The sequence below is a fragment of the Mandrillus leucophaeus genome, unplaced genomic scaffold (genome assembly GCF_000951045.1).
Source record: "Mandrillus leucophaeus isolate KB7577 unplaced genomic scaffold, Mleu.le_1.0 Scaffold246, whole genome shotgun sequence".
Classification (NCBI taxonomy): Eukaryota; Metazoa; Chordata; class Mammalia; order Primates; family Cercopithecidae; genus Mandrillus; species Mandrillus leucophaeus.
Genome location: NW_012102543.1, coordinates 2,308,400 through 2,334,659, shown reverse-complemented (window position 1 = coordinate 2,334,659; position 26,260 = coordinate 2,308,400). Strand labels below are relative to the sequence as shown.

General features: G+C 38.7%; 1 protein-coding gene across 4 annotated transcripts in view; it reads left to right on the top strand.

Moving 5' to 3' along the window:
* Positions 1 to 26,260, top strand: part of SIPA1L1 (signal-induced proliferation-associated 1 like 1) — a 211,149-nt gene that overhangs the window by 83,909 nt on the left and 100,980 nt on the right. For all 4 annotated transcript variants that reach the window (XM_011983133.1, XM_011983132.1, XM_011983134.1 and 1 more), the window contains 2 exons: positions 4,559 to 4,689; positions 10,273 to 10,461. In XM_011983133.1, coding sequence (XP_011838523.1) covers positions 4,559 to 4,689; positions 10,273 to 10,461 — 320 coding nt within the window. The remainder of the gene's footprint in view (positions 1 to 4,558; positions 4,690 to 10,272; positions 10,462 to 26,260) is intronic.

The window sequence follows — 26,260 nt, the reverse complement described above, 5'->3', positions numbered from 1 at the left end:
GCGAGACTCTCAAAAAAAAAAAAAAAAAAGAACTGAAAATGGTAATTTGCTGAATGAAACTCTTCTCTACCAGAAGGTTAAATTTAAATAGTACATTAGGATTTTGAATAGAATAAACTTGTGTTCATATGGAAAGAGTTTTTTCTATACTTCTGTAATCCTTAAGAGAAAAAAAGGACAGTGGACAAAAACAGAGCTTTTATTGTAAAAATATTTTTTTTTCAAGTTCAAAGACTTTGAAAAAGCAGAGTCTAGTGATGATAGTGGTGAATTTAGCATGGGAAATTGGACCGGAGTCTCCATCCATACCAATAGAACTGATACCGATGAAGACTGGCTAGAAAAGCTATTTGGGAAATAATAGCGAGAGCTCTTTTTTAGTGAAAACTTGACACAAGTTCAAAAATATCTTCCTACCATTATCTAACCAGAGATGGGTTTGTTTGAAGCTAGAGTCTGAAGAAAGTGTTTGAATTTAGTTTATAATTATCCCATCACCATTCCCCAAATTCAGAAATATACTTCATTAGCAGCTGGGAAAAGTTACAAAAAAATGTCAGTTTTTGATGATGATATGCAAAAAGTTTAAATTATCGTTAATTTTACAGTTCTTATTATTAACAAAGTAATCTTATTTTTAGTCTTTAGTTTTAGTTTATTTTATGTAGGATTTATTTTTTAAATAACACAATTTGTATTTTATCTACCAGTAATACTAAAATGATTATGTTTAATATTTTTAGTTTATAAATTTATATTTTATTTACATTTTTGTAATGTTTCTATTTTTGTTCTTGAGATATATTAAATATTTGGTTTTAATAATTTGTGTTTTTTGAATTCATAACACTTTAAAATAAAGTTATTAGTATCAATATCCAAAGTAAACACTTGCATTTTCTTCCAGTATTCAGTCCCTCTTTTCAAAGATGTCTGTGCCATACTTCGGATGAGACCTAAAAATTAGAGGACTTAGCCAAATAAAGAGGGGTTAAGAAAAGAATGTTCTCAGCAGATTTTCTCAGATGATAAAAGACTGTGAGTTTGAGCACCTGAAAGAGAAGTTTAGTATCAGTGGTTCTCCAAATTTAAGAAGGTGAAAGGTCTGAGCTGAGGCTGGAGTGATTGACAGTGACAGGTTATGAGAACCTTTGGGAAACCTTGGAAAGGGTACAAGAACCTAAGTGTTTTAAGTTTTGTAGTAGGGTCAGATTTGCATTTTAGAAGCATCATCTGGCAGTGTGAATAAGTTGGATAAAAACAAACCAGTTAGAAGACTACTACAAACACTCAGGCAAGTGATGATAGGAGAAATAGTGGCAGTGGGATGAGGAAAAGATAGATTTGAGAGATGTCCAGAAACTGGAATTCACAGAGCATGACAATGGGTCTGGCATGAGCAACTGGTTGAATGTGGTAGCAGCTGCTGAAATAGGGACTGGATGGGGACCTATATAGGTTTCTGTGGGAAGGTGATAGGTTTACTTTTGCAGATGCACATGGGACAAACGGTTCCATTAGGTAAATGTAAGGATCTCAGACTTTGGCCCGGCACGGTGGCTCAGGCCTGTAATCCCAGCACTTTGGGAGGCCAAGGTGGACAGATCACTTGAGGTCAGGAGTTCAAGACCAGCCTGACCATCATGGTGAAACCCCATCTCTACAAAAAATATAAAAAATTAGCCGGGCATGGTGGTACGCACCTGTAATCCCAGCTACTCCGGAGGCTGAGGCAAGAGAATCACTTGAACCCAGGAGGCGGAGGTTGCAGTGAGCCAAGATCACGCCACTGCACTCCAGCGTAGGTGACAGAGCGAGACTCTCTCTCAAAACAAACAAACAACAACAACAAAAACAAAAAAAGATCTCAGGCTTAGAGATGTCTGGAGAGGACATGTAGACCTCTGAGAGTCATCAACCTTGAGGCGGTAGTTGAAGTTCTGAATGTGGGTGGAATATTCAGATGGGAAGAGGGAGGAAAACTAAGCTAGAACAGGCAGAGCGGTAGAAGGAAAATCAGAAGAGGGCAATGTCACAGGAACAGGGAAGTAAGAGTGTTTCTAGAAAACATGAAGTGATCACCTGTGCTAGATGTTATGGAGAGTTTGAGCCAGGTAAGGACCAAAAGTATCATTTGTTTTAACTTTGAGAAAGTCATTGGTGACCAATGCAATGGAAGTCAGATGATAATTCTGAAGTGAGGAATTGGACAGCTATTTCAAGAAATTTCCAATGGAAGAAAGGAAAAAGGAGATAACTCTTTAATTCTGACAGGCGGTGAGGAGTTGAGAATAAATGTGAGTTTAAACGTCATTAAACAATGATGGGAATTAGCAAGTCTAGAGGGAGAAGTTGAAGATTAAAAGAGGGTCATCAAGGCACCTGCGTCCCTAGGAAGGGGGAATGGGCAAATGGGGGTGGGGGTGGGGCTTTGGATCATACAGAAAAAGAAGCTAGAGTCTGGATGCTGGTGACTTTGTGTGGATGGTAAGTTTGCATCTGAAATAGCTTCTTTATTTCCTTTGTGATGTAGACACATTGTCATTTGCCAAGATTGAGGAGAAGGTAGGTGAGGGGTGGTTACGGGAGAATAGAGCATGTTTGCCACATCTGCCCTGGAAAAATGGAGAGAGGAGCTGACCAGGGAAAGCTTGAGGATGAGGATGAGTTGAGGTTATTGATGGAATTTATGGTGGCCCTATATCTGGGAATTTCTCTAGCAGCAGAGAACTGCCATGCCACCTGCCCATTGTGAGGTATGTGGGGTGTACTTGAGGAGTTCCTCGAAGTTGATTTTTATTAGAGTCCATGAAGTACAAGGACCAGGTAATGAATGTGACTCACAGTCTGTTGCATCCACTGTTGTTCAGTGCTGCAGTGGTACAATATCCTCTGAGGTTATTGAAGCGTGTTAAGCTCTTTGCTCTTTCAGTAACTGGCCCCAGACTGCTGTCTTGTTTTTCTTTAAGTTCTTGTCCGCTTTTTTATACTATTTCTGTCTCCTCCCTTTCTGTTTTCTTCCTTGTTGTCAGTTGTTCTATCACATTGCTGTCTGCATGCAAGTCTGTATCAGCCCTACACCCTGGACTTTGTCAACATCTGGAATTATCACACCTCTGAAATAAAGCAGTGAGCTTGAAGACCAGACAATCAAGCTTATTAGAATTGTGTGCAAAGTAAGAGTAAAAAATCTGAGTGTGATTCTCATGTGCTGTGCTTTGAGGATATGCATAAGTGTCTGTACATGAATTTTGTGACATTTAGTGGGTTATTTCTCATATATGAGATATTTGTTGCTTGTATTCCCATTGTGTTTTTCTTCTTTTGAATTTCCATGGCTTATGATAATATTCTTAGAGAGCCCTCAACATTTATGATTGTAGCTTTTGTAATTGTGCTTTCGTACCTGCAAAGTATTTTCATACGCATTACTTAATTTTAAACTACATGATTCAACATTTATGCTGTTTTTTCTTATTATTCTCATGGATTTTCAAATACTTATATTTTGTATGGAAATAACATGTATTTTCAAGTGTGTATGCGTTTTGTGTGATAATGAGATATTATGTCACAATGCAATCATTTAGCCGTGTCAGATATAAGTGAAATACAATAATGTAAATTAAGCATTTTGGAGGTTTGAAAAACAAATGATCTGTTCTAGTTTTTCATATATTTTCATGTTTTGTGGACTTCATCTGTGAACATCTCATGTATATATCAACAGTCTAAATTTTTAAAAGATGTATATGCACAGTAAATACCACTTTTCAGTGTTTTCTATAAATTAACTTAATTTTGATCCCCATCTTTCTCTTTGCCAAGAGGAAGGTAAATTCAGCGCCAGTCCTTTGGAGGCTTGTGCTAAGGTGTGGGGCCTTGGGCAAAAGGCCAGAACATTGAAGAGAGGCCCTAGGCTCATCAGTCACCTGGCCACACAAGTTACATTAGCCCTGCACTGTGGGATCTATGCTGTGCCCCAGAGCCCTGAGTCCTGCCTCCCTGGGTCACTGTGAAGCTCTTTCCTCTGAGCTCCTACTCCACCATACATAGGCTTCTTGGGAGCAGAGTGCTGCCCAGTGACTCGCAGCACACATCTCTCTCTCCAATCCAGGGACATCTTTTTTAATCTGGTGGAATCCCCCTTTCTTCAAACTCTGTTCTTAATATGTTTAGAATTTTTTTGAAAAACAAAAACTAAAAAGCCCTGGCACAAGCCTTCTCTTAGACAAGGCAGCACGTACAAATGTAGCCTATTTAAATGGTGGGAGAGAGGGAGAAAATACAAATTTATTTTGAGAAATGGTAGAGTAGTAATCTGTAGAGTAGTGAAAAACTCAACAGGCTACCTGTGGTCAGCGTTATCTATTCTGGAACTAAACCTGTGTAGCCAAGTCTTTGTTTTTATAACTAATTGAAGAATATTAATATTTGTTAAATGTTTACATTTTATTGATACAATTTCTGAGTGACGACCTTAAATACTGAGCAGAATGTACCATTTTCAAAGTGTTAGGTAGATTTTCTAACTTCGTTTTGTCTTATTTTACCTAAGAACACTGGAACTATTTTGGGGCTGATGAGAATCTTGGTCCAGTGGCTGTGAGCATTCGAAGGGAAAAACCAGATGAAATGAAAGAAAATGGATCTCCGTACAACTACCGGATAATTTTTAGAACTAGTGAGGTAAGTCGCCAATGAGAGAGATTTGAGGTTTAACTGAAATGGGGGAAAAAAAGCAAATAGTAGCAGTAGCAAATCAATTAAATTTAATAGCACATGGTTACAGATGTCTTTGGAATAAGCAAAGTCCCCTTTCATTTATTCTGGTGGAGATGGAGGTGGACAAGATGGTTAGATCTGGATCCCTTCTTTTCATCAGACTCTGAATAGATGCAATCTACGAATGAGGAGTTTTGATTCAGAGAAAGATATGTCCATTAAGTGTGACCCAAGGAAATCGGAGCCCTCAGAATCCCCAGTGGGATATTGTGTATCCTTCTTAGGGCTACTGGAAAGCACCAAGCCAACTTGAGGAACCAGGGTATTAGGGATAAGAGAAGGCCACCGAAGACTTAATTCACTCTTCCAAGCTCTTTCTGAGCTCATATCTTTGCCCAAGAAGAAGGAGGGAAAGAGACTCTTGATTTCTTCCACTATCAGAGTGGAGGAAGTCCACTATCTTTGGGACCCATTGTCTGAGACCTAGGTGGATTCTTTGAACCAGGGGCTATCTAGTTGTAAGTGAAACAGGCTGTTAGTGCTCTTTAGGAATCTAAATATACCCAGTGTATGAGTTTTTATTTTAAAATGAAATTTGGGCTTAAAAAAAAAAAAAAGACATGGAAAAATAAAAAGAACCCACACAGCATTTTTTTTAAAAAACCTGTGAACAAGTTCGGGACTATGAGGTTCTCCATTTTCCTTGTAAAGCTGTATAATTGGGCCACTTATCAATTTACTGCCTCTCAGCTGCTAATTCACTTTAGGATTTTTGTTATGCATTAATACTTAATACCCTTGAGTCATCTAGAAAATAATAGTTTTGAAACTAGTTTAAATAGGGCATTTGGCTTCATTTCCCCCATTCAATGCAAAGCAAGTTTCTGGGGTTGGCATCACTTAATAATTGTTCCCAAGCCTGAACTCCGGGGAAATTAAATATAGGACTTTTAAAGACAAGACTTAAATATCTAATGTGTTGTTTACACTGGCCAGAGAGAAATGAACTAACATACTCTCATGTGCTTTTTCTCCATGGCAAAGCTAATAATTAAGTGGTGTAAATTCTTTTGTTGAGCACAAAGGCACGAAGAACATCACGTTCTATGTTTTGGAGTTGTATGCACGTAGTTACTCCTCTAGCTTCCCAGATCCTACCAGTTTTGTTTGTTTGTTTTTGAGACAGATTTTTGCCCTTGTTACCCAGGCTGGAGTGCAATGGCGATCGCGGCTCACTGCAACCTCCGCCTCCCGGGTTCAAGCGATTCTCCTGCCTCAGCCTCCCGAGTAGCTGGGATTACAGGCATGTGCCACTACTCCCAGCTAATTTTGTATTTTTACTAGAGACAAGATTTCTCCATGTTGGTCTGGCTGGTCTCGAACTCCCAACCTTGGGTGATCCGCCCGCCTTGGCCTCCCAAAGTGCTGGGATTATAGGCGTGAGCCATCACACCTGGCCATTCTTACCAGTTTTTAGTGATACTCTGTTATCTTACTTCCAAGTATTTTTGTCTTTCCCATTATCTTCTTTTTCCCTTCCCAAGGCCACTCTGATTTAAATTCCCATCATATTCTTCCTTTTCTGTGTTATTTTTTTATCCACCTAAATTCATTTCCTTGTCACTTATTCATCCCATCCTTCATGCCAGAGATTAAAGTTTCCTGCAGTTCTTTCTTTCTCAGTCAGCTGCTGTCACTGGTTTCCATGAGCTTCCCTTCTCAGCAAGTCTTGCAGGCTGTCCACATCTGATCCCAGCCCCTGTCTCCTACCTGAGTATCTGTCCTAAATTCTGCTATGGTCTGTGAACCACACCGACTCTTACCTTTCCCACCTCTGTTCTTTCTGCTTTACTCACTTGACCCAAAATGTTCTACTTGTGTGCTGTGGTCATAAGATTCTGTTCTCCAGCTAACCCATTTGAATAAGTTGTGTCCCTTGGGTCTGTTTCCTTAGCCTTTGACTGAAAGGTTCAAGTCAAGTGTTCAAAAAAAACCATTACCACTTGTTTTTTATGTTCAAATTAATGTTCACTTCATGACAACTCTTATTATTGCGTTTTCTCAGGTCAGAAACCGTGAAAGCCACACTTTATTCCCATCTTCTGCCTCCTGACCCTGAGATCTGGTCTGTCAGCAACGCTTGTTCATTTTGTCTTCACAGTATGCCCAGAGCTCAACTACTTCTCCCACCCTCACTGCCCAGTCCTGGTCCTGGTCTTGCTCTGAGAACTAGTCTCCCTGCTTCTATGCTGAAACCCTGCCTCCTTTTGACCTAAAGTGTTCCTTTGAAACGTCATTCAGATCTTGTCATTCCTCAGTTCAAAATCCTTGAAAGCTTCCTCATCTCCCTCTGAGAAACAGCCACTGTCCTTGCTAGCCTAGGAGATCATGCACATCTGCTTCCCGGTTATCTCTCTGCACCTCATTGCTGATAACTCCCCTTGACTCAGTCTTTTCCTGCCACATTGGCCTCCTTCCTCCCTGGGCCACCTCAGGACACCTCTGCCTCAGGGCTCAGATGCCCGTCATTCCTCCCCACTGCTGTGTTCTCCATCAGGCTGCCTCATCTCCATCTGGCCTTTACTCAGAAACCACGGAGGCTTTCCTTGACCACTGAATCTAAAATTTCTACTCCCCTCCCATTTCATATCCAATTAAATGCTTTATTTTTCATTAATACTTAACACTGTCTTCTCTGTTGTACTTAGTCATTTTGTTTGCTTTTAATCTCTCCACTGGAGTGCAGGCCCCATGAGGGTGGGACTTCTGTCTGAGTTCTGACACAATGTGCCTGATGTGTCAAATGGTGCCTTGCTTCCCTGTTTCTCGCTTCCCTCCTTCCCTGTCTCCTTTCGTCCCTTTCTCCATGTCTTTCCTCCTTTTCCTCCCTTCCTTTCTTCCTTCCTCCCTCTAATGTTTACGTAATTAATTGCCACTAGGTTTTGTATAATTTTTTTCTTTCTAGTAATAAATAATCCCTAAATTTGGTTTAATGGTAATATTGTATAAGACTTTTGATAGAAATGTTTCCAGATATTGGTCCTGGTCTGTAGCTCCTGGACTTTGAGAGATAGTTCCTTCACTCTTTTCACTGAAACCTATTTACTTGATACAAATGAAATAAGATTTAATTTGTATCAGAGACTTCTCATGTTGCTAATTTCTCATGCAGATAAATACGGCAAGATAAAAGAAAACATGACAGTGACACTCTGGTGACTTCAGTAAGCGGCAGCAAGATAACAGAAATACAAACAAATCTCTTTCATTTTAGTATAAATAAACATTGCAAAACATAAAAGAAGATACATACCTTTGTAGGCATGGTAGTTTGTTTATGAGCAAAATTTTATGGCATGTGAGTGTTTTTAAGCATAGGAACACGAGGACTTATGAAGACTCCTTTCTTGTTTCTGGAAGTCATTAAGAAAAATATTAGTGATTCGGATGTAAAAAATGAGCCATTCTTTTTCTCATTCGCTTTGGCTTTCATGAGTGAGCCGCTTTCTGTGGCTCAGGATGCAGTGACTCGAATTTGGTCTTAGCTTCTAAATTGAGAACACCCCTAGCCTTTGTGGCTCCCTATTTCAAGCTATGTATTATCTCATGAAGAAAAGAGTCAAATAACTGAGTTAGCCATTTTCCATGATGTAAAAACAAAATAAAAACCATTTGTGTCAAATTATACATTAATAGGAAAATAATTTTTACTTGTTACTTGAGAAGAAATTGTTTATAATGAAAGAAAAAAGATGCTTATCAAATGAATAGACTGCAAATATTTCTATTACCTTTTTCCCGTATTGAGAATAAGACGTTGATAAATTTTGCTTTTTCTTCTCCCATCTGCCTTGACCCCATCTGTGGGCAAATGTTGCAGATCAAGCTCGTCCAACCCACGGCCTGAGGGCCGCATGTGGCCCAGGACAGTTTTGAATGTGGCCCAACACGAATTCATAAACTTTCTTAAAACATTATGAGTTTTTTTTGTGATTTTTTTTTTTTTTAGCTCATCAGCTATTGGTGTATTTTATGTGTAGCCCAAGACAATTCTTCTTCTTCCAGTGTGGTGCAGGGAAGCCAAAATATTGGACACCCATGTTCTAGATTCTAGATTTTACTTCCCTGGTGATTCTTCCTTTGGTTTCCATTTCCTTGCGAATCCTAAGTCATGCCTAGTTTGCCTGAAGACTGTTAGGGCCTCCATTCTAACTACATTCTCTGCCTCCAGTTACTTCCTCTCACAGTTCATCTTATTTGCAACTTAATTTCTGAGTATACATCATCCCCCTACGAACACATCCTGAGCTGACCTGTAGGAGCCCAATGAGGTGTGTACCACTCAGTCAGCTTCAGGGTCTTCTGTGCACCCCAGCTCACAGCTGCATCATTCATTTCTCCCTGTACTCTGCTTGTGTCCATCTACAGTAATCACTCCTTCTCACTTACTCTCTTTATTCCCAATCTCCATACCTTTGCTCATGTTCTCTCTTGACATTTTCTTGTTGTAGAAATTGTTCCTCTATTTCATGGCCACTTCCTAAAACCATCCCTTTCGATGGGGCCTTTCTTTATGCCCTGAGCAACTGTGATCCTTTCTCTGCCTTTGGACTGTCTAAGGACCTGACCTTGTTATGCTTTGTTGGATATACTTGTCTTTCTGAGATTGCATTGTGTCTTTCTGACCTCTTACCCTCATTTTTGACAGTCAGTCTCCAACATGCACTCCACTAGCTTTTGTAGCTCCTGTTGCTAACTGGAAATGTATTCAGCTTGATGGGTTTTCTCTTCTTTCTCCATACACTATTTAAGTTATGTTAACAACTTTGCCTTGTAGACATTTTTGGAAATTAAGACTACTTTAGGCTTTATCTCTGGTTAATTTTTCTCCAACACATCATCATTACGTAGGAAAATGTCTTTGGTTAAGGTATTAATGGTGGGTATTTTAAGAAGGGAAAATATTTTAAGAAATAAGAGAAAATCTAAAGTAACTTCAGCTGCTGTTGCCTGTGCTGCTGTACTGATGGTGATGATTGCTCAGTGGCAGCAGCATTTGGTGACATGTATAGTTTATGCTTGTCAGCCATGCATTATGAAGTTTAAAACTTTCTCTCTCCCTTTTTACAATTCAAAGAAGTATAACATCCAAACTCTAAGTATTTATTCTTCAGACATTGCTCTGGGATTCTGCCTTCTTAATTTCCTAATTAGTATGCATAGTGACATTGTATAGCCATATAGAGACCTTGATCTTTACTGATCTCTTTAAGGAAATGTTATTTTTGGTCTTTAAATAAATATCCTCAGAAGTCTTCATTATGTGCTCCTTTGGACCCACCCTTGTCTTGAAAGCATTGGTTTCATTTTTCATATGACAGTATCCTACATCACTTCTCTCATTGTTTCTCCCTCACTGACTTTACCCATCAAAAATCATTCCCTAGCTCTGTGAGGAGCCCCACAGTCCAGGCCTCTAGTGCATGTACATATGTTCAGGCATCTCACATCCCAGAAGCCTCATCACAGCACCTGTCTCTCTTGCAGCTCATGACACTGAGAGGTTCGGTCCTGGAGGATGCCATTCCGTCAACAGCCAAGCACTCAACAGCCAGAGGCCTGCCTCTCAAAGAAGTGCTGGAGCACGTGGTTCCCGAGCTCAATGTCCAGTGCCTGCGGTTGGCCTTCAACACGCCCAAGGTCACAGAGCAGCTCATGAAACTGGATGAACAAGGGGTGAGTTTCCCTTTCCGAGGAGAGCATTCTTGCTCAGGCTTCCTGCTAGGCTTCCAGAATACAGACCTTAATGTTTCTTGTTTTGATGGAGAAAACTGATAACCTTTTATTGGGAAAGACACTGTCTTTGCAATTACTCATTTTGTTTTTACTTACCTCTGAACTCTGAACATTTCTCATCTGATGAAATTCTGTATGTCAGAATTTATAAATAAGACACTTTAAACTATGTTGAATTCTTTTGATAATCTTCCATATGTACAGTACGGTTTTTGAGTGTCTGAGAGTAAATAATAGTAATAATAATTAATAATAATGAGCATATTTGCAAGTCCCTTTTCTAAGTGCCTTATATATGTTATCTCATTTAATCTCCCTAACTTGTGAGAAAGGTACTCTTATTATTCGCATTTTAGAGATAAGGACTCTGGGGTACAGAGAGATTAAGTAATAAGTCCAGTTTCACACAGTTAGTAAGTTTTGGAACCAGGGTGCAAACACAGTCTGCCTCAAAGTCTGTGCTACTTCACCATGCTGTTCTTAAAAGCTTAGAGTTTCAAAGTCTATTAGTACCATCAAAGATACATTCTAGCCAAGATTTTTAAATATAAAAATGTAAAATTTCACATTCTGCTTCGAGTAATTTGAGCATATGGGCTAATTTTATAGATAATGTATTTATGTACTCTTACTTTAATTCTTTTAGCATTTTAGCCATATTGCATCCTAGTAGTGGGTGGTAGTAGTTTTAACATTACATTTAAAAATTCCTCCAAAAATAAAATTAGTTCAGGTAGTTTATTTATTTCTTGTTTTCCCATTATGTTCATTTTTCACAGAAGGGTCCAGCTATTGAATGTCATTTTGTGAACAAATTTGGATAGAATTTCCTTAATCAAATATTCCAATTTCATTAAAGTGAATGGGAGTCCAAAAAAATTGGTTTTAAGGTATATTTATTATTTTAATTCAGCCACTAAGAAAATATAATGAAGCAATAGTTAGATGTCTCTTTTCTCTCTCTTTTTTTTTTTTTTTTTTTGGGAGACAGAGTTTCTTTTTTTTTTTTGAGACGGAGTCTCGCTCTGTCGCCCAGGCTGGAGTGCAGTGGCCGGATCTCAGGTCACTGCAAGCTCCGCCTCCCGAGTTTAGGCCATTCTCCTGCCTCAGCCTCCAAGCTCCGCCTCCCGGGTTTACGCCATTCTCCTGCCTCAGCCTCCCGAGTAGCTGGGACTACAGGCGCCCGCCACCTCGCCCGGCTAGTTTTTTGTATTTTTTAGTAGAGACGGGGTTTCACCGTGTTAGCCAGGATGGTCTCGATCTCCTGACCTCGTGATCCGCCCGTCTCGGCCTCCCAAAGTGCTGGGATTACAGGCTTGAGCCACCGCGCCTGGCCGGGAGACAGAGTTTCACTGTGTCACTCAGGCGGAGTGCAGTGGCACAATCTCAGCTCACTGCAACCTCTGCCTGCCAGGTTCAAGCGATTCTGTTGCCTCAGCCTCCTGAGTAGCTGGGATTACAGGCATGCACCACTGCGCCTGGCCAGGTGTCTCTTTTCTAATCTTTGCCTTTTTCTATCCATTTCACTTTTCATAATGCACAGCTAATGTCTATTTGACACATATATCTAAAGAATGCTGTGAGTATCCATGTTCATAATGTGAAAATTCGTTGCCCTTTGAATGCTTCAAAAGACTACTGACGTATAAACAACTATTTTGGAGGCTGTTTTCCAGTAAATATTCTGAACATTTATTCTAACAAAGGAGTAGAAAAATGATGTTTAGGTCCAACTTTATTGATGCAGCCATTTCTACTACTATGTTTATCAAGGAGAATAAAAACATTTAGATATTGATAATATAGTCATATACTTAACATTTGAAATTTCTATTAAAACAGATTACTTTATGTAAAGGAGATATTGCCATTTTCTTTTGTTTTAACTGTATTAAATAAAAAATGGATACCCTGGCCGGGCGCGGTGGCTCAAGCGTGTAATCCCAGCACTTTGGGAGGCCGAGACGGGCGGATCACAAGGTCAGGAGATCGAGACCATCCTAGCTAACTTGGTGAAACCCCATCTCTACTAAAAATACAAAAAACTAGCCGGGCGAGGTGGCGGGCGCCTGTAGTCCCAGCTACTCGGGAGGCTGAGGCAGGAGAATGGCGTAAACCCGGGAGGCAGAGCTTGCAGTGAGCTGAGATCCGGCCACTGCACTCCAGCCTGGGCGACAGAGCGAGACTCCGTCTCAAAAAAAAAAAAAAAAAATGGATACCCTAATTGTAGACATTATGAGGATTTCTGACACATTTTGTGTCCTCTGTTAGTGATTGCCAAGTGCTGGATCACAGATGGTGCTGATCTGTGATAAACATTTTATAGTCCTATCCACATGGGAAAGATAAGAACACTATAAAGAGTTGAACTCAAAGTTTAATTCACAAAACTGGCCATTATTTTGAAATTATGGCCTTCCTATTCTTGGAAGTATTAAAATGTCCCTTCCTTCATAAATTATTAATTATAATATATGATAGTTGTTTTCTTTAATATCTTTACTAGGCAAAATTAAAATTTGGCAATAAGTCAGTCTCTTCAATTTTACTTTGAAAGTAAGTGCCTTAAATATGTCATCCTGTTCAACAAGAGTATTACTATTAGACAGTAGTTTTTTACTACACAGTGGAATCTAGAGGTTCAAAGCATGCTATTCTATATGAACAACTCCATGTCTGGACTAAAGAGCACCGGGGGTCGGCCTCTGTCTTTTTTTTATCTCCATACATGCAGCAGTCAAAGCCCGGATTGTACTGAGATAAAGCAGATGACATGCATACTTAGGCTTTTAGTCTTGGGAGTAATTTTTTTTGGTAGGAAATCTCATTAATGCCTTGGAGTTATTCTGAGAAACTGATTATTTTGGTGCCTTTACAAATACAAATTTGAAAAAGGAAATGCTTATAAGTGCAGTGGATTACGCATATGAATCATTGCAAAGCATTTTTAGTTTCCATCTCTGTCGTCATATTTTAAAATTTCCAGCTTTGTGTGTCTTTATATTTAAAGAGATTCACAGTGTGGTACTAGGAAACTGGACTCATCAGAAGGAGCTTTAAATCTCTTTTTACATTTGGTTTAAATGATTCTTTTGATATGTTTTATGTTTTTATTAACTGTCTTACATAACCATGCTTTGAAAAAGAAGACACAATTTGTGTCCTATATTGTGACATTTTGCCTTTCAAATCTTTGCTGCTTTAATTCCTCATTTTACCACTATCAAAAACTAAAGTGAACAGAAAAACAAATTAAAATTTTATCTATTAAATATAAAAGAAAGCACTGCACAAAAATCTAATAATTTTTTTATTTAACTTGACAATGATATATGTGTGGGAGCTGAAGTATGCATTTTAATTCCTGAAGAAATTTATTTTAGAAAATGAACTAATTCTTTGTAGCTTATCTAGGCTTTTACATTCTCCATTCTGAGGCCTTTCTGGGACTTTCACTACTTTTTTTTTTTTTTTTTGAGACAGGGTCTCTGTTGTCCAGACTGGAGTACAGTGGTGTGATCTCGGCTCACTGCAGCCTCTGCCTTCCAGGCTCAAGCAGTTCTCCCACCTCAGCTGGGATTACTGGGGTACGCCACCACTCCAGCTAATTTTTTATTTTTAGTAGAAATGGGATTTCACCATATTGGCCAAGGTGGTCTCGAACTCCTGACCTCAGGTGATCCACTTGCCTCGGCCTCCCAAAGCGCTGGAATTACAGGTGTGAGCCACCGCGCCCAGCCTTTCACTCCCTACTGATGCCCATGTCAATTGTTAAAATGGCAATGAGAAGACAAAACTAACCTGCTAATATTTTCACACTGATAAGAATTTAGAACACTTGATGCTTTAGAAAATTTGTGTTCTTACTGCCATGCACCTTGATCTTCACTTACAGTACAATTAGGTGCATCTCATGATAAAAAATGACATAAATACATATTTTATTTTACTATGTTCTAATCACTTTACTGGCATAATCTGATTTAATCCTTACAGCAACCCGGTGCAATAGATAGATTCCAGCTATTGGGCTATTTTACAGTCAAAGGGATTGAGGCGTACAGAAGTTCCCAGAGCTATTTTTCTTACCCTTCATCCCTTAATAGTCCTGAGCACTGGATACAAATTTGCATAATACTGCTCTTCAATTTTGGGATTTCCAAGATCCCATTTACAGATCTCGAATTACTTTGTTTTTAATTTCTTTTTTTAAAATCTGTTTTCTTTATTTATTTTTATTTCTAACTAGGAATTCATTGTAGAATATTGGAATATTTTGATGCTTAAAACTATGCTGTAGGCTGGGTGGTGTCATTCACACCTGTAATCCCAGCACTTTGGGAAGCTGAGGCAGGAGGATTGCTTGAGCCCAGGAATTCAAGACCAGCCTGGGCAACATAATGAGACCCCTATCTCTAAAAAAATAAATAAATAATTTTAAAAACTATACTATGAAGTATTAGGAATTTTAATTTAATCAAGTCAACTTTTAAATAACGTAGAAAATTCAGATACTTTTAAATTTGCCATATCAGAGCCATTTTTCTTCAACAGTCATTTAAAAATACCTATATTTCATCTACTCTGTACAAGGGGAATGAAAGATGATTATGTCAAGCCCTGGTTTAAGGTGTTCCCACATGTAAAGCCCTTAGTACAATGCTGGGCATGTGATAAAACATTCAAGAAATAGGAGCTGCTGATAATAAGACAATAACTTGTTAGTAGCCCTTTACATGCATTATCTCATTCAATCTTTATACATATCCTATGAGAGAGCTTCTGTTGTAGTTGATATATTATGCTTACTTTCACAAGTAAGCAGGACTCTTTCAAATCCAATAAATGCTTTTTAAGTATGACTCTGCAGGTTGTTAAATACTGTAGAGCGCAAAATAGGCTAGTAAGACATAGTCCTTATCCATGAAGGAGACAGGGTCATAAATTACTGTAATGGATGTCAGGGTTAATATAATAAATCTAATAAGAGAATTGCAAACAAAGAGCAATGGAGGTACAAGCCAATGGGGACAAGTCATAATGGTTAACTGGATCAGAATGAGATGGGCCTTGGAGGGGAAGAAGATTTTCTCAGGCCAGGGAATAAGCTGTTGCATGGTCCATACTCAGAACAATAGGAACGAGGCTCGGAAGGACAGAAGCACACAGTGCGTTCATGAGGGAGCAAGGAATCCCGCTGAGCAGGAGTATGAGGCACATGTAAGGGAGTAATAAAAGTAGATGATTTTTACTGGCAGTGACTAGGCCAGGCGCTGTGTGAAACAGTTTCCATGAATTATTTTAATTAATCCTCCGAACCCTTTGATACTATTATTGTTCCTGTTTTATAGCTAAGAGCACTGAGACACAAAGACCAATCACAATTAGAGTCCGTGCAAGCCGGTCTTGAATCCAGGCACTCAGACTCTAGAGCCTGCATTCTTAACCAGTACATCAGCCACCCTGTCCTCCTTTCCCTCCCAATGAATAGGAGAAGAAACTGAAATTACATTGCTGCAGACCTCAGTGCCCAGTATTCAGTGCAATATGTTAAACCCAAATAAAATTGGAATAGGTCTGGTTTATAAATATTTAAGGAACAGTTGCTAGTTTGCAGTAGAGAAAATTGGTAGTTCTGTTTTCATTAGGAAATGTCAGGTTTCATGTACATGGTAGTGACTTTGCCTAACTGATCTTCACTGTTTTTCTAGATTATTAGAAATGCAGGGAAATGAAAATATTTTTTGGGTTCTCAAATTTTAAGAAGTTATCCTTCAGGTTATTGAAGTTAGAGTAAGGGAGAAAGTGATCATATTTAATTGAACTCTGCAATAAATATCTCAAGAGTGGATGTAAGGAAATGAGCAATGTTTATGTGGTAATGAATAGCACTGACCCTTTGATTAAGGACATGAATGAAATTCTCTGCTGACTTCGCCTATTCATTGCCTTGCCGCATTATTTTATTGTAAAGATAAATTAGTTTGACGAGCCATTTTCTCTTTGATTCAGGCAGCTAATTTTGAAAAATGACCCATAGGGGAAATATTTTTTCCAAAACTGATTTTCTCTAAATGAAGCTTTGGCAGAACAATTGCCATTCCTAGAATTTTAATCATCTCTTAGATTATGATATTAGCTAATGCATTAGCGTTCAGATGGCTACCAAATTGATTCCAGACAACTGGTGGATCCGTATGTACATTTTCAGGAAGGAGACATCCACAATGGCCATCTAGTCGGGAAGAAATCAGTGGCATCTGTAGCTTTGTCTTGTGTGTTTGCAAGTAATGATCACAATGTGCTGACCCATCCCTGTCCTTTTGCCTGGCTCAGGCTGGATTGGATGACAGGATGGAGTCCCTTCCAATGAGAAGATTTTGTGATTCATGGGACTGATAGTGTTAGCATTTGGAAGACATGTGGCTATAGTAGGACTGCAGTTTGCAGTGAGAGAACACAGCAAGACTGAGATCACATGTGAGGACTCAGATCACAATTCAGAAAGACACAAGAACCCGTGGCAAACATTTCAGTCTTCTGGATTTCGAACTGTGGATTGCGTTTTAAATTCAGTTTTAAAATGAAAAGTTAAACTAATTTCTTTCCTATAGGATTTATCTGAAGTAGGCAATAGTTTCAAATGGTCCCAAAATCAAAGTAGTATGACTATGTTTACATTCAGGGGTTCCATTTCTACCAGTTCCTATGACCCTTTTCTCCCCTGCCTCGTAGTTAATCACCTTATTAGTTTCTGTATTTCTGTTTCATTATGCAGATACCACCAAATACGCATATGCAACTTTACTTCACCCCCTTTTTTAAAAAATTAAGTTCTAGGGTGCATGTGTACACCATGCAGGTTTTCTACATAGGTATACAAGTGCCATGTTGGTTTACTGCACCTATCAACTTGTCTTTACACTAGGCATTTCTCCCAATGCTATCCCTCCCGCAGCCCCCCACCCCCTGACAGGCCCCCAGTGTGTGATGTGTCCATATGTTCTCATTGTTCAGTTCCCACCTATGAGTGAGAACATGCAGTGTTTGGTTTTGTTGTCCTTGTGATAGTTTGCTGAGAATGAAGGTTTCCAGCTTCATCCATGTCCCTGAAAAGGACATGAACTCATCCTTTTTATGGCTGCATAGTATTCCATGCATTTCACCCCTTATACAAAGTAAAACAGGCTGTAGACACTTGCTTTTTTCATTTAGTAATGTATTTTTGAGATTTTTTTTTTGTCAGTACACAGAAGGTTTCCCAGCATTTTTACTGCTGCATAGTATTTCGTTGTACTGCTGTACCATAGTTTATTTCATCAGTTTCTCTATTGATGGGCATTTATGTGTAGATTTAAGTCCTTTTCTCTTACAAACAGTACTGCAATGAAGACTTTTTTCCTGTGGAATTGAAATTCATCTCAATGTCAAAAAAATCAGGTACATTTATTATCAACTTAATAGCCAGTATGAAACTTTTTATCTTTGTGAGAAATTTTGCACAATACATTATTAGATAAAATTATTGTGTGTATGGAATATTTCCTTTACATTATGCCAAAGGTAAAAATAGGTTAGAATATGTCTGTGTACTTTTATATAAATAATTTTGAAAGCATCTGTCAGATTTTTTTTTTTTTTACAACTTTACTACTTAGTATCCATATGTCATTTTTTTAAAGCAGCTGGATTTTTGTTAGTAATTCCCAATGAGGATATACATTTTCTAACTGGCATTTTTTGCTCTCAACACTGAATTTTTCCAGTTTCTTTGTGATTCTTTTCGGAGGACTGTATAGAGATGTATCTTCAGGAAGTAGTTAAGGGAATTATGTATATGAAGAACAAATCAAAGCAAATAATGTGAATTACAAGAAATTTTTTGTTTGTTTTAATGACCAAGGTCTTTACTTTCAGTAATGACAAAGTTGCTTATTGCAGACCAGCCTCCATTGAGAATAACCAGGAAAATTGAACAAAATATTTTTAAACCTATGTTTGGACTTTGTATTCTGGAAAGATGGAATAGATGTATTTCTCTGCATTCTTCCTGCTGGGTATAGCCAGCAACCTTGGTCATGTGTATAAAACAAACATAAAATGAATCTGAAAGGTGGAGAGAAGCAGCGGGCTGGTTAGGGGCCTTGAGATCTCAGGAATGCCACAGCCCAGACCCTGGGTTTTCTCTTTGCTCATATATCCCAGTCTTGGGCTGAAGACGTCAGCAAACTGGAAATGCCTATTAGACACGGCCAGAATGTCCCCCAAACGTCTGTTCTTTTTAGCAAAAGGACCAAGAAAAAAAAAAAGAAAAAGGGGCAAACTCAGACAGAAAACTGTAAAGCAGGAACCTCTCTACTCCAACTGCACACTACAAAACTAACAACAACAACAACAACAACAAGAAACCCACAGCGTTCCCTCCTTCTTAATCCTTGCTGAAGCATTATTATAGAAGGCTAAGTGAGGAGCTGGAACTGTCATCACTGTGGAGTGGTAATGAAGCACCCCTCCAGCTCCCCACTGTGTGGCATCAGAAGAGGCCTGGTGGAGAGTCAGGACATTTTTGCACACCCAGCAATAACGGGGTCTTCTTACCAAAGTGTCGGTGAAAGCTACACGGGGAGTAGTAATCGTGCATGCCTGATACCAACCAAGGTGGTATCAGGAGAGACCCAGAAAGGAGCTGGAATTCTTGCTGCTGCCTAGCAATACAGAGGTGCTGCTTTCCCTTAGGTGTCATGGAGGTAACTTGACGTTCAACCCCACCTTGCAGCGTCCCTTTCTCTATACCAGAATGGTAATAAAGAAGGCCTGCTAAATAGAGGATTTAAATACGATCCAGAGTCTCATAAATTAATATCCAAAATGTCCAAAATTGAATTTAAAATCACTGCTTATACCAACAACTGGGAAAATCTCAACTTGAGGGAAAAATTCGATCAACACACGCCAATACTAAAATGACACAGTTGTTAGAATTATCTGACAATGATTTTCTGACAGCCATCATGAAAATGTTTCAATGAGCAATTACAAGCATGATTTCTATTTATTTTATTTTATTTTATTTTTATTTTATTAAATTATATTATTTGGAGACAGGGTCTCGCTCTGTCGCCAGGCTGCGGTGCAGTGGCTCAATTTCAGCTCACTGCAACCTCCGCCTCCTGGGTTCAAGCGATTTTTCTTCCTCAGCCTCCTGAGTAATGTTTGTATTTTTAGTAGAGATGCCCAGCTAATTTTTGTATGTTTAGTGGAGACGGGGTTTCACCATGTTGGCCAGGATGGTCTCGATCTCTTGACCTTGTGATCCTCCTGCCTAGGCCTCCCAAAGTGCTGGGATTACAGGCGTGAGCCACCACGCCCGGCCACAAACATGATTTTAAAAAATGAGAAAACAGAAACTCTTAGCAAAAAATCAAAGGTATTAAGAAACAAATGGAAATGTTAGAACTGAAAAATAGAACAACCAAAATGTAAAACTCAGTAGATAGGTTTTTAGGATGCTAGTGGACCCTGGATATGGGCCATTAGCAGTCTACCAAAAATTATAAATTCTGAAATGTAAGGTGCTTCAGTGGGCTAGATACCCTAGGAGCCCCTGTCCCCAGAGACAAAATGGAAGAGACAGAAGAAAAAATCAGCGAACTTGAAGATTAAACAAATAGAAATCACCAAATCTGAACAACAAAGAGTAGACCGGGGAAAACAAGTGAACAGAGCTTCACGATTTGTGGGACTACAATAAAATATTTAACAGTTATGTCTTGGAGGAAGAGGAGAAAGATGGGAAGCCTTGAAAATGTATTCAAAGAAATAATTTAGTAAGAAATTTCCCAAATTTGGTCACAGGCATAAACCCACACATGACAGAAACTGAGCAAATCCCAAACAGTATAAAACCAAAGAAGTCCACAGCAAGACACGTCACAGTAAAATTTTTGAATACTAAATACAAAAAAAAAAAAAATCTCGAAAGAAGCAAAAGGTAAATGACATGTTACCAAATTTGACCAAAGGCATAAACCCACCGATGCCAGAAACTTAGCAAATCCCAAAAGGCATAAATCCACAGAAGTCCACAGAAAGACACATAATAGTAAAATTTTTGAACACTAAATACCAAAAAAAAAAAAAGTCTTGAAAGAAGCAAAAGATAAACTTCTTGTTACCTATAAGGGAAGAACGGCTGGGCATAGTGGTTCATGCCTGTAATCCCATCACTTTGGGAGGCAGAGGCAGGTGGATCACCTGAAGTCAGGAGTTCGAGACCAGACTGCCCAACATGGCGAAACCCTGTGTCTACTAAAAATATAAAACATCAGCCGGGCATGGTGGCAGGCGCCTGTAATCCCAGTTGGAGGCTAAGGCAGGAGAATTGCTTGAACCCGGGAGGCGAAGGTTGCAGCAAGCCTAGGTCACACCACTGCACTCCAGCCTGGGTGACAAGAACGAAATTCTGTCTAAAAACAACAACAACAACAAAAACACCTATAAGGGAAGAACCATTTGAATCACAGATTTTTCATCAGAAATCATGGAGGCCAGAAGGAAGTGGCATGATAATTTTCCAAGAGATGGAAGAAAAGAACTGTCAACCCAGAATTCTGTGTTCAGGGAGAATATCCTTCAGGAATGAAACTGAGATATTCTCAGATAAAGGAAAATTAAGAGAACTTGTTACCAGTGGGCCTACCCTTAAAAAGTAGCTGTCTAAACAGAAAGGAAGTGATAGAAGAAGGGATCTTGGGAGGGCACGGTGGCTCATACCTGTGATCCCAGCACTTTGGGATGCCGAGACAGGTGTGTCACCTGACGTCAGGAGTTCAAAACGAGCCTGGCTAACATGGTGAAACCCCGTCTCTACTAAAAATACAAAAAATTAGCCAGGTGTGGTGGTAGGCACCTATAATCCCAGGTACTCGGGAGGCTGAGGCAAGATAATTGCTTGAACCCAGGAGGTGGATATTGCAATGAGCTGAGATCATGCCATTGCACTCCAGCCTGGGCAACAAAAGTGAAAATCCATCTCAAAAAAAAAAAGGGATCCTGGAACTTCAGAGAGAAGGAAAGAGTAAAAATATGGGGAAATACTTTTCTTAATGAGCTTCCTAAATTATTTTGCCATTTGAAGCAAACGCTATAACAATGTCAAATGTGCTTTTCAAACGTGTACAAAATTTTTTAAATGTAAGTGTTTTATACATGAGGAAGAGTAAAGAGACTAAAGAGAGGTAAAGTTTCTATACTTCAATTGGTAAAATGATGCATGTAGATATCAGCTATATAGATAAAGATATATATAGTAATACATAGAGCAATCACTAAAAAATCTTAAGTTCTAAGAGATACATTCAAAAGCACTATAGATAAATTAGAAAGGAATTCTAAAGAGCACTCAAGTAATTCTCAGAAAGAGATAAAGAAAATAAATGAAAAATAAGATAAAATGACAGACTTAAACTCTAAATGCAGAAATTAGTTCATTTAAAACAAAAGATCTAAATATACCAGTTAAAGGACAGAGATTGGCAGAGTGGATTTTGACAAGCATTATCCAGTTATATAAACTATAGAGTTACTTGAAATATAAGTAGTTGAAAGGAAAGAATGGAAAAAGATATACCATGCAAACGTGAATCAAAGGAAAGCTATGGTGGCTTAATAATGTCAGATAAATTAGACTTCAGAGCAAAGAAAATTAACAGAGACAGAAAGGGTCATTACATAATGATGAAGAAGTCAATCCACCAAGAAGACAGCAGTCCTAAATATATATGCATCAAACAGAGCTGCAAGTGTGAAGGGAAAAAACTGATGAAACTAAAAGGAGAAATAGGTAAATACACAATTACAGTTGGTGATTTTAACCTCTCTCCTTCCACAATGGAAAGGAAAACTAGACAGAAAATCAGCAAAGACATAGAACTTCAACATCAACTGATAGGATCTAATTGACATAAAGCAGTTTACTCACAACAGCAGAATACATGTTCTTTTCAGTTGCACATGGAATGTATGCCAAGATAGACATCCTGTCCCATGAAGGCAAACATCCTCAAATTTAAAAGAAGTGAAATAACAAAGTATGTTTTCTAATCAAAATGGAATCAAACTAGAAATAACAGAAATATAATGGAAAAATCTCTAAGCACTTGGGAACTAAAAAACAAGATTTCTAAGTAACCAATGGGTCAAAGAAAACACTTCAAGGGAAATGAAAAAATGTATGTAAACTGAATGGGAAGGAAAAGACAACATATGAAATTTTGTGGAATACAATTAAAGCAGGCTGAGGTGGAAATTTACAGTACTAAACGCTGCATTAGAAAAGGCAAAACATCTCAAACCAGTAATCTAAGCTCATAACCTTATGTAATTAGAAAGAGAAGAACAAAATAAACCCAAAGCAACTAGAAAGAAGGAAATGGTATAGATCAGAAGTCAATGAAATTGAAAATAGAAAAACATTAGAGGAAATTAATGAAACAAAATGCTAGATCTGGCCGAGTGTGGTGGCTCACTTTGGGAGGCCAAGGTGAGCAGATGACTTGTGATCAGGTGGGTGGATCACTTGAGACCAGCCCAGCCAACATGGTGAAACCACAACTCTACTAAAAATACAAAAATTAGCCGGGCATGGTGGTGCACACACCTGTAATCCCAGCTACTCAAGAGGCTGAGGCAGGAGAATTACTTGAACCCGGGAGGCAGAGGTTGCAGTGAGCTGAGATGGCGCCACTGCACTCCAGCCTGAGTGACAAAATGAGACTCCATCTAAACAAACAAACCAAAACAAAACAGAAAAAAGCTACATCTTTGGGGTTTTTACATTTGTTTGTTTGTTTTTTCATAAAACCCAGATCCTGTGCGTGTGCACGCGCGCACACACACGTGCGCGCGTGCTAAATCTTTGAAATGATAAAATTGAAAATCCTCAGGCCGGGCGCGGTGACTCACGCCTGTAATACTAGCACTTTGGGAGTCTGAGACGGGCAGGTCGTGAGGTCAGGAGATCGAGACAATCCGGACTTAACACGGTGAAACTCCGTCTCTACTAAAAATACAAAAAAATAAAAAATAAAAAATTAGCCAGGCATAGTGGCGGGCGCCTGTAGTCCCAGCTTCTCAGGAGGCTGAGGCAGGAGAATGGCGTGAACCCAGGAGGCGGAGCTGGCAGTGAGCCGAGATCGCGCCACTGCACTCCAGTCTGGGCGACTGAGCAAGACTCCGTCTCAAAAAAAAAAAAAGAGAGAAGAAAAGAAAAGAAAATCCTCTAATAAGACTTACAAAGAAAACAGACAATACAAATCTTGTCAACACAGTAGTTCCTCAGTATTCATGGTTTCTCTTTCTGCAGTCAACTGTGGTCTAAAAATAAGAGAGTACAATACAATAAGATATTTTGAGAGAGGGGCAGTACATTGTACATTCACTTAACTTTTATTACTTTATATTGTCATAATCGTTCTATTTTATAACTAGTTGTTAATTTCTTACTATGTCTGATTTATAAATTAAACTTTATCGAGTTGGGCTCAGTGGCTCACACCTATAATCTCAGCAACTCAGGAGGCTGAGGTGGGAGGATCGTTTGAGGCCAGAAGGTCGAGATTAGCCTGAGCAACATAGTGAGACACTGTCTCTACAAAACATAAAAAAAAAAAATTATCCAGGCTCGGTGGCTCATGTCTGTAGTTTCATCTACTCAAGAGGCTGAAACAGGAGGATCCATTGAGTCCAGAAGTTAGAGGCTTCAGTGAGCCATGGTCAAGTCACTGTACGCCAGCCTCGTTGCCAGTGAGACTTTAAAAAAAAAAAAAGAACTTTATCAGATTTTTAGGTAGAGGGAAAAACATAGTATATAGTTATATAGGGTTCAGTACTAACCATGGTTTCAGGCATCCACTGAAGGTCTTGGAACATATCCCTCATGAATACGGGGGTACTACTCTATCAGGAATGAAATGAGATATTACCACCAGCCCCCCCAATAGCAACAATGTATTAAAGAAATACTGTATACAACTGAATACATATAATTTTGACAAGATGAAATGGGAGAACTCCTCAGAAAACAGTCACAACTCAGCTGACTGAAACAATATTTGAATAGCCTTATGATTATTGAAAAAATTGAATTCATAATTTTAAGACTCCAAAAATGAAATCTACTGGGCCAGATGGTTTTCCTGGAGAATTCTACCTAACATTTAAAGAAGAATTATCACCAGTTCTGCACAATTGCTTCCAGAAAATACAAGATAAGGAACATTTAAATTTCACGTTATGAAGCCCTAATACCAAAGCCAGACAAAGGCAGGAAAAAAGATAACAACTCACCACATCCCTCATGAATGTACATGTAAAATTCCTTGAAAAAAAATTAGCAAATATAATAAAGTAGAAAAAAAATCTGTAGACCATGACCTAGTTGGATTTATTCCAGAGATGCAAGGCTGATTCGGTATTGACAAATGAATTAATATAGCCCATCGTACTAACAGACTAAAGAAGAAAAATCACGTAATAATATCAATTGATGCAGAAAAAGCATTTGATAAAATTTGAGCTTATTTATGATAAGAACTAGGAATACACAGGAACTGTCTCAGCTTGATGAGGAACATTTACAAAACTTCTGTAGCTTGCATTATTCTTAATGGTGAGAGACTGGAGAAAGGGAAGAATATGTGCTGTTACTATTGCTATTCAACATAGTACAAGAAGTTCTAGTCAGTGCAGTAAGGCAAGAAAAAGAAAAGGCATGTAGATACAGCAGTGGAAAAATAGAACTCCCTATTTCAGATGACATGTTGGTCTGTGTGCAAAACCCTAAGGAATGTATAGATAAACAACCTGGAACTACAAAATGTGTTTAGCAAGGTTGTATGATTCAACATCAACTTACAAAAATCAGTTAGATTTCTTTCAGTGCATATGTGAACACTGAAATTAAAATATACCATTTACAATCCCTAAACAGACAAAACTTGGAGCCAAACATGATAGCCTGTGCCTGTAATCCCAGATACTCAGGAAGCAGAAAGATCACTTGAACCTAGTAGTTCAAGACAAGTCCAGGCAACACAGTGAGATGTCATCTAAAAACATAAAAGCTTGGGCATGCATCCTAACAAAACATGAATAGGACTTGTATTTTGATAACTACAAAACCCTGATGAAAGAATCAAAACCCTAATGCTGGGCATGATGGCTCACTTCTGTAATCCTCGTGTTTTGAGAGGCCAAGGAAGGAGGATTGCTTGAACCCAGTAGTTCAAGACCAGCCTGGGCAACATAGTGAGATCCTGTTTCTACAAAAAAATTTTAAAAACTTAACCAGGCATGGTGGTGTGCATTTGTAGCTCCAGCTACTCAGGAGGCTGAGACAGGAGGATCGCTTGAGCCCAGGATTTCAAGGCTGCCATGAGCTGTGATCATCCTACTACACTCTAGCCTGGGTGACAGATTAAGTCCTGTCTCTAAAGAAACGAAAGACCTAAATAAAAGGAGAGGCATACTGTATTTACAAATTGAGAGAGTCAACATACATTAATCATGTCAGTTTTCTCCAAATTGATACGAAGTTTAACTTCTTAATTTTTATCAAAATTCCAGCAAGTTTTTTTTGTAGTTATAGACAAGATTATTCTAAAGTTTACATGAAAAAACAAAGGAACTAGAATACCTAAAACAATCGGAGAAAGAGGAATTAATGTGGGAGAAATTATTC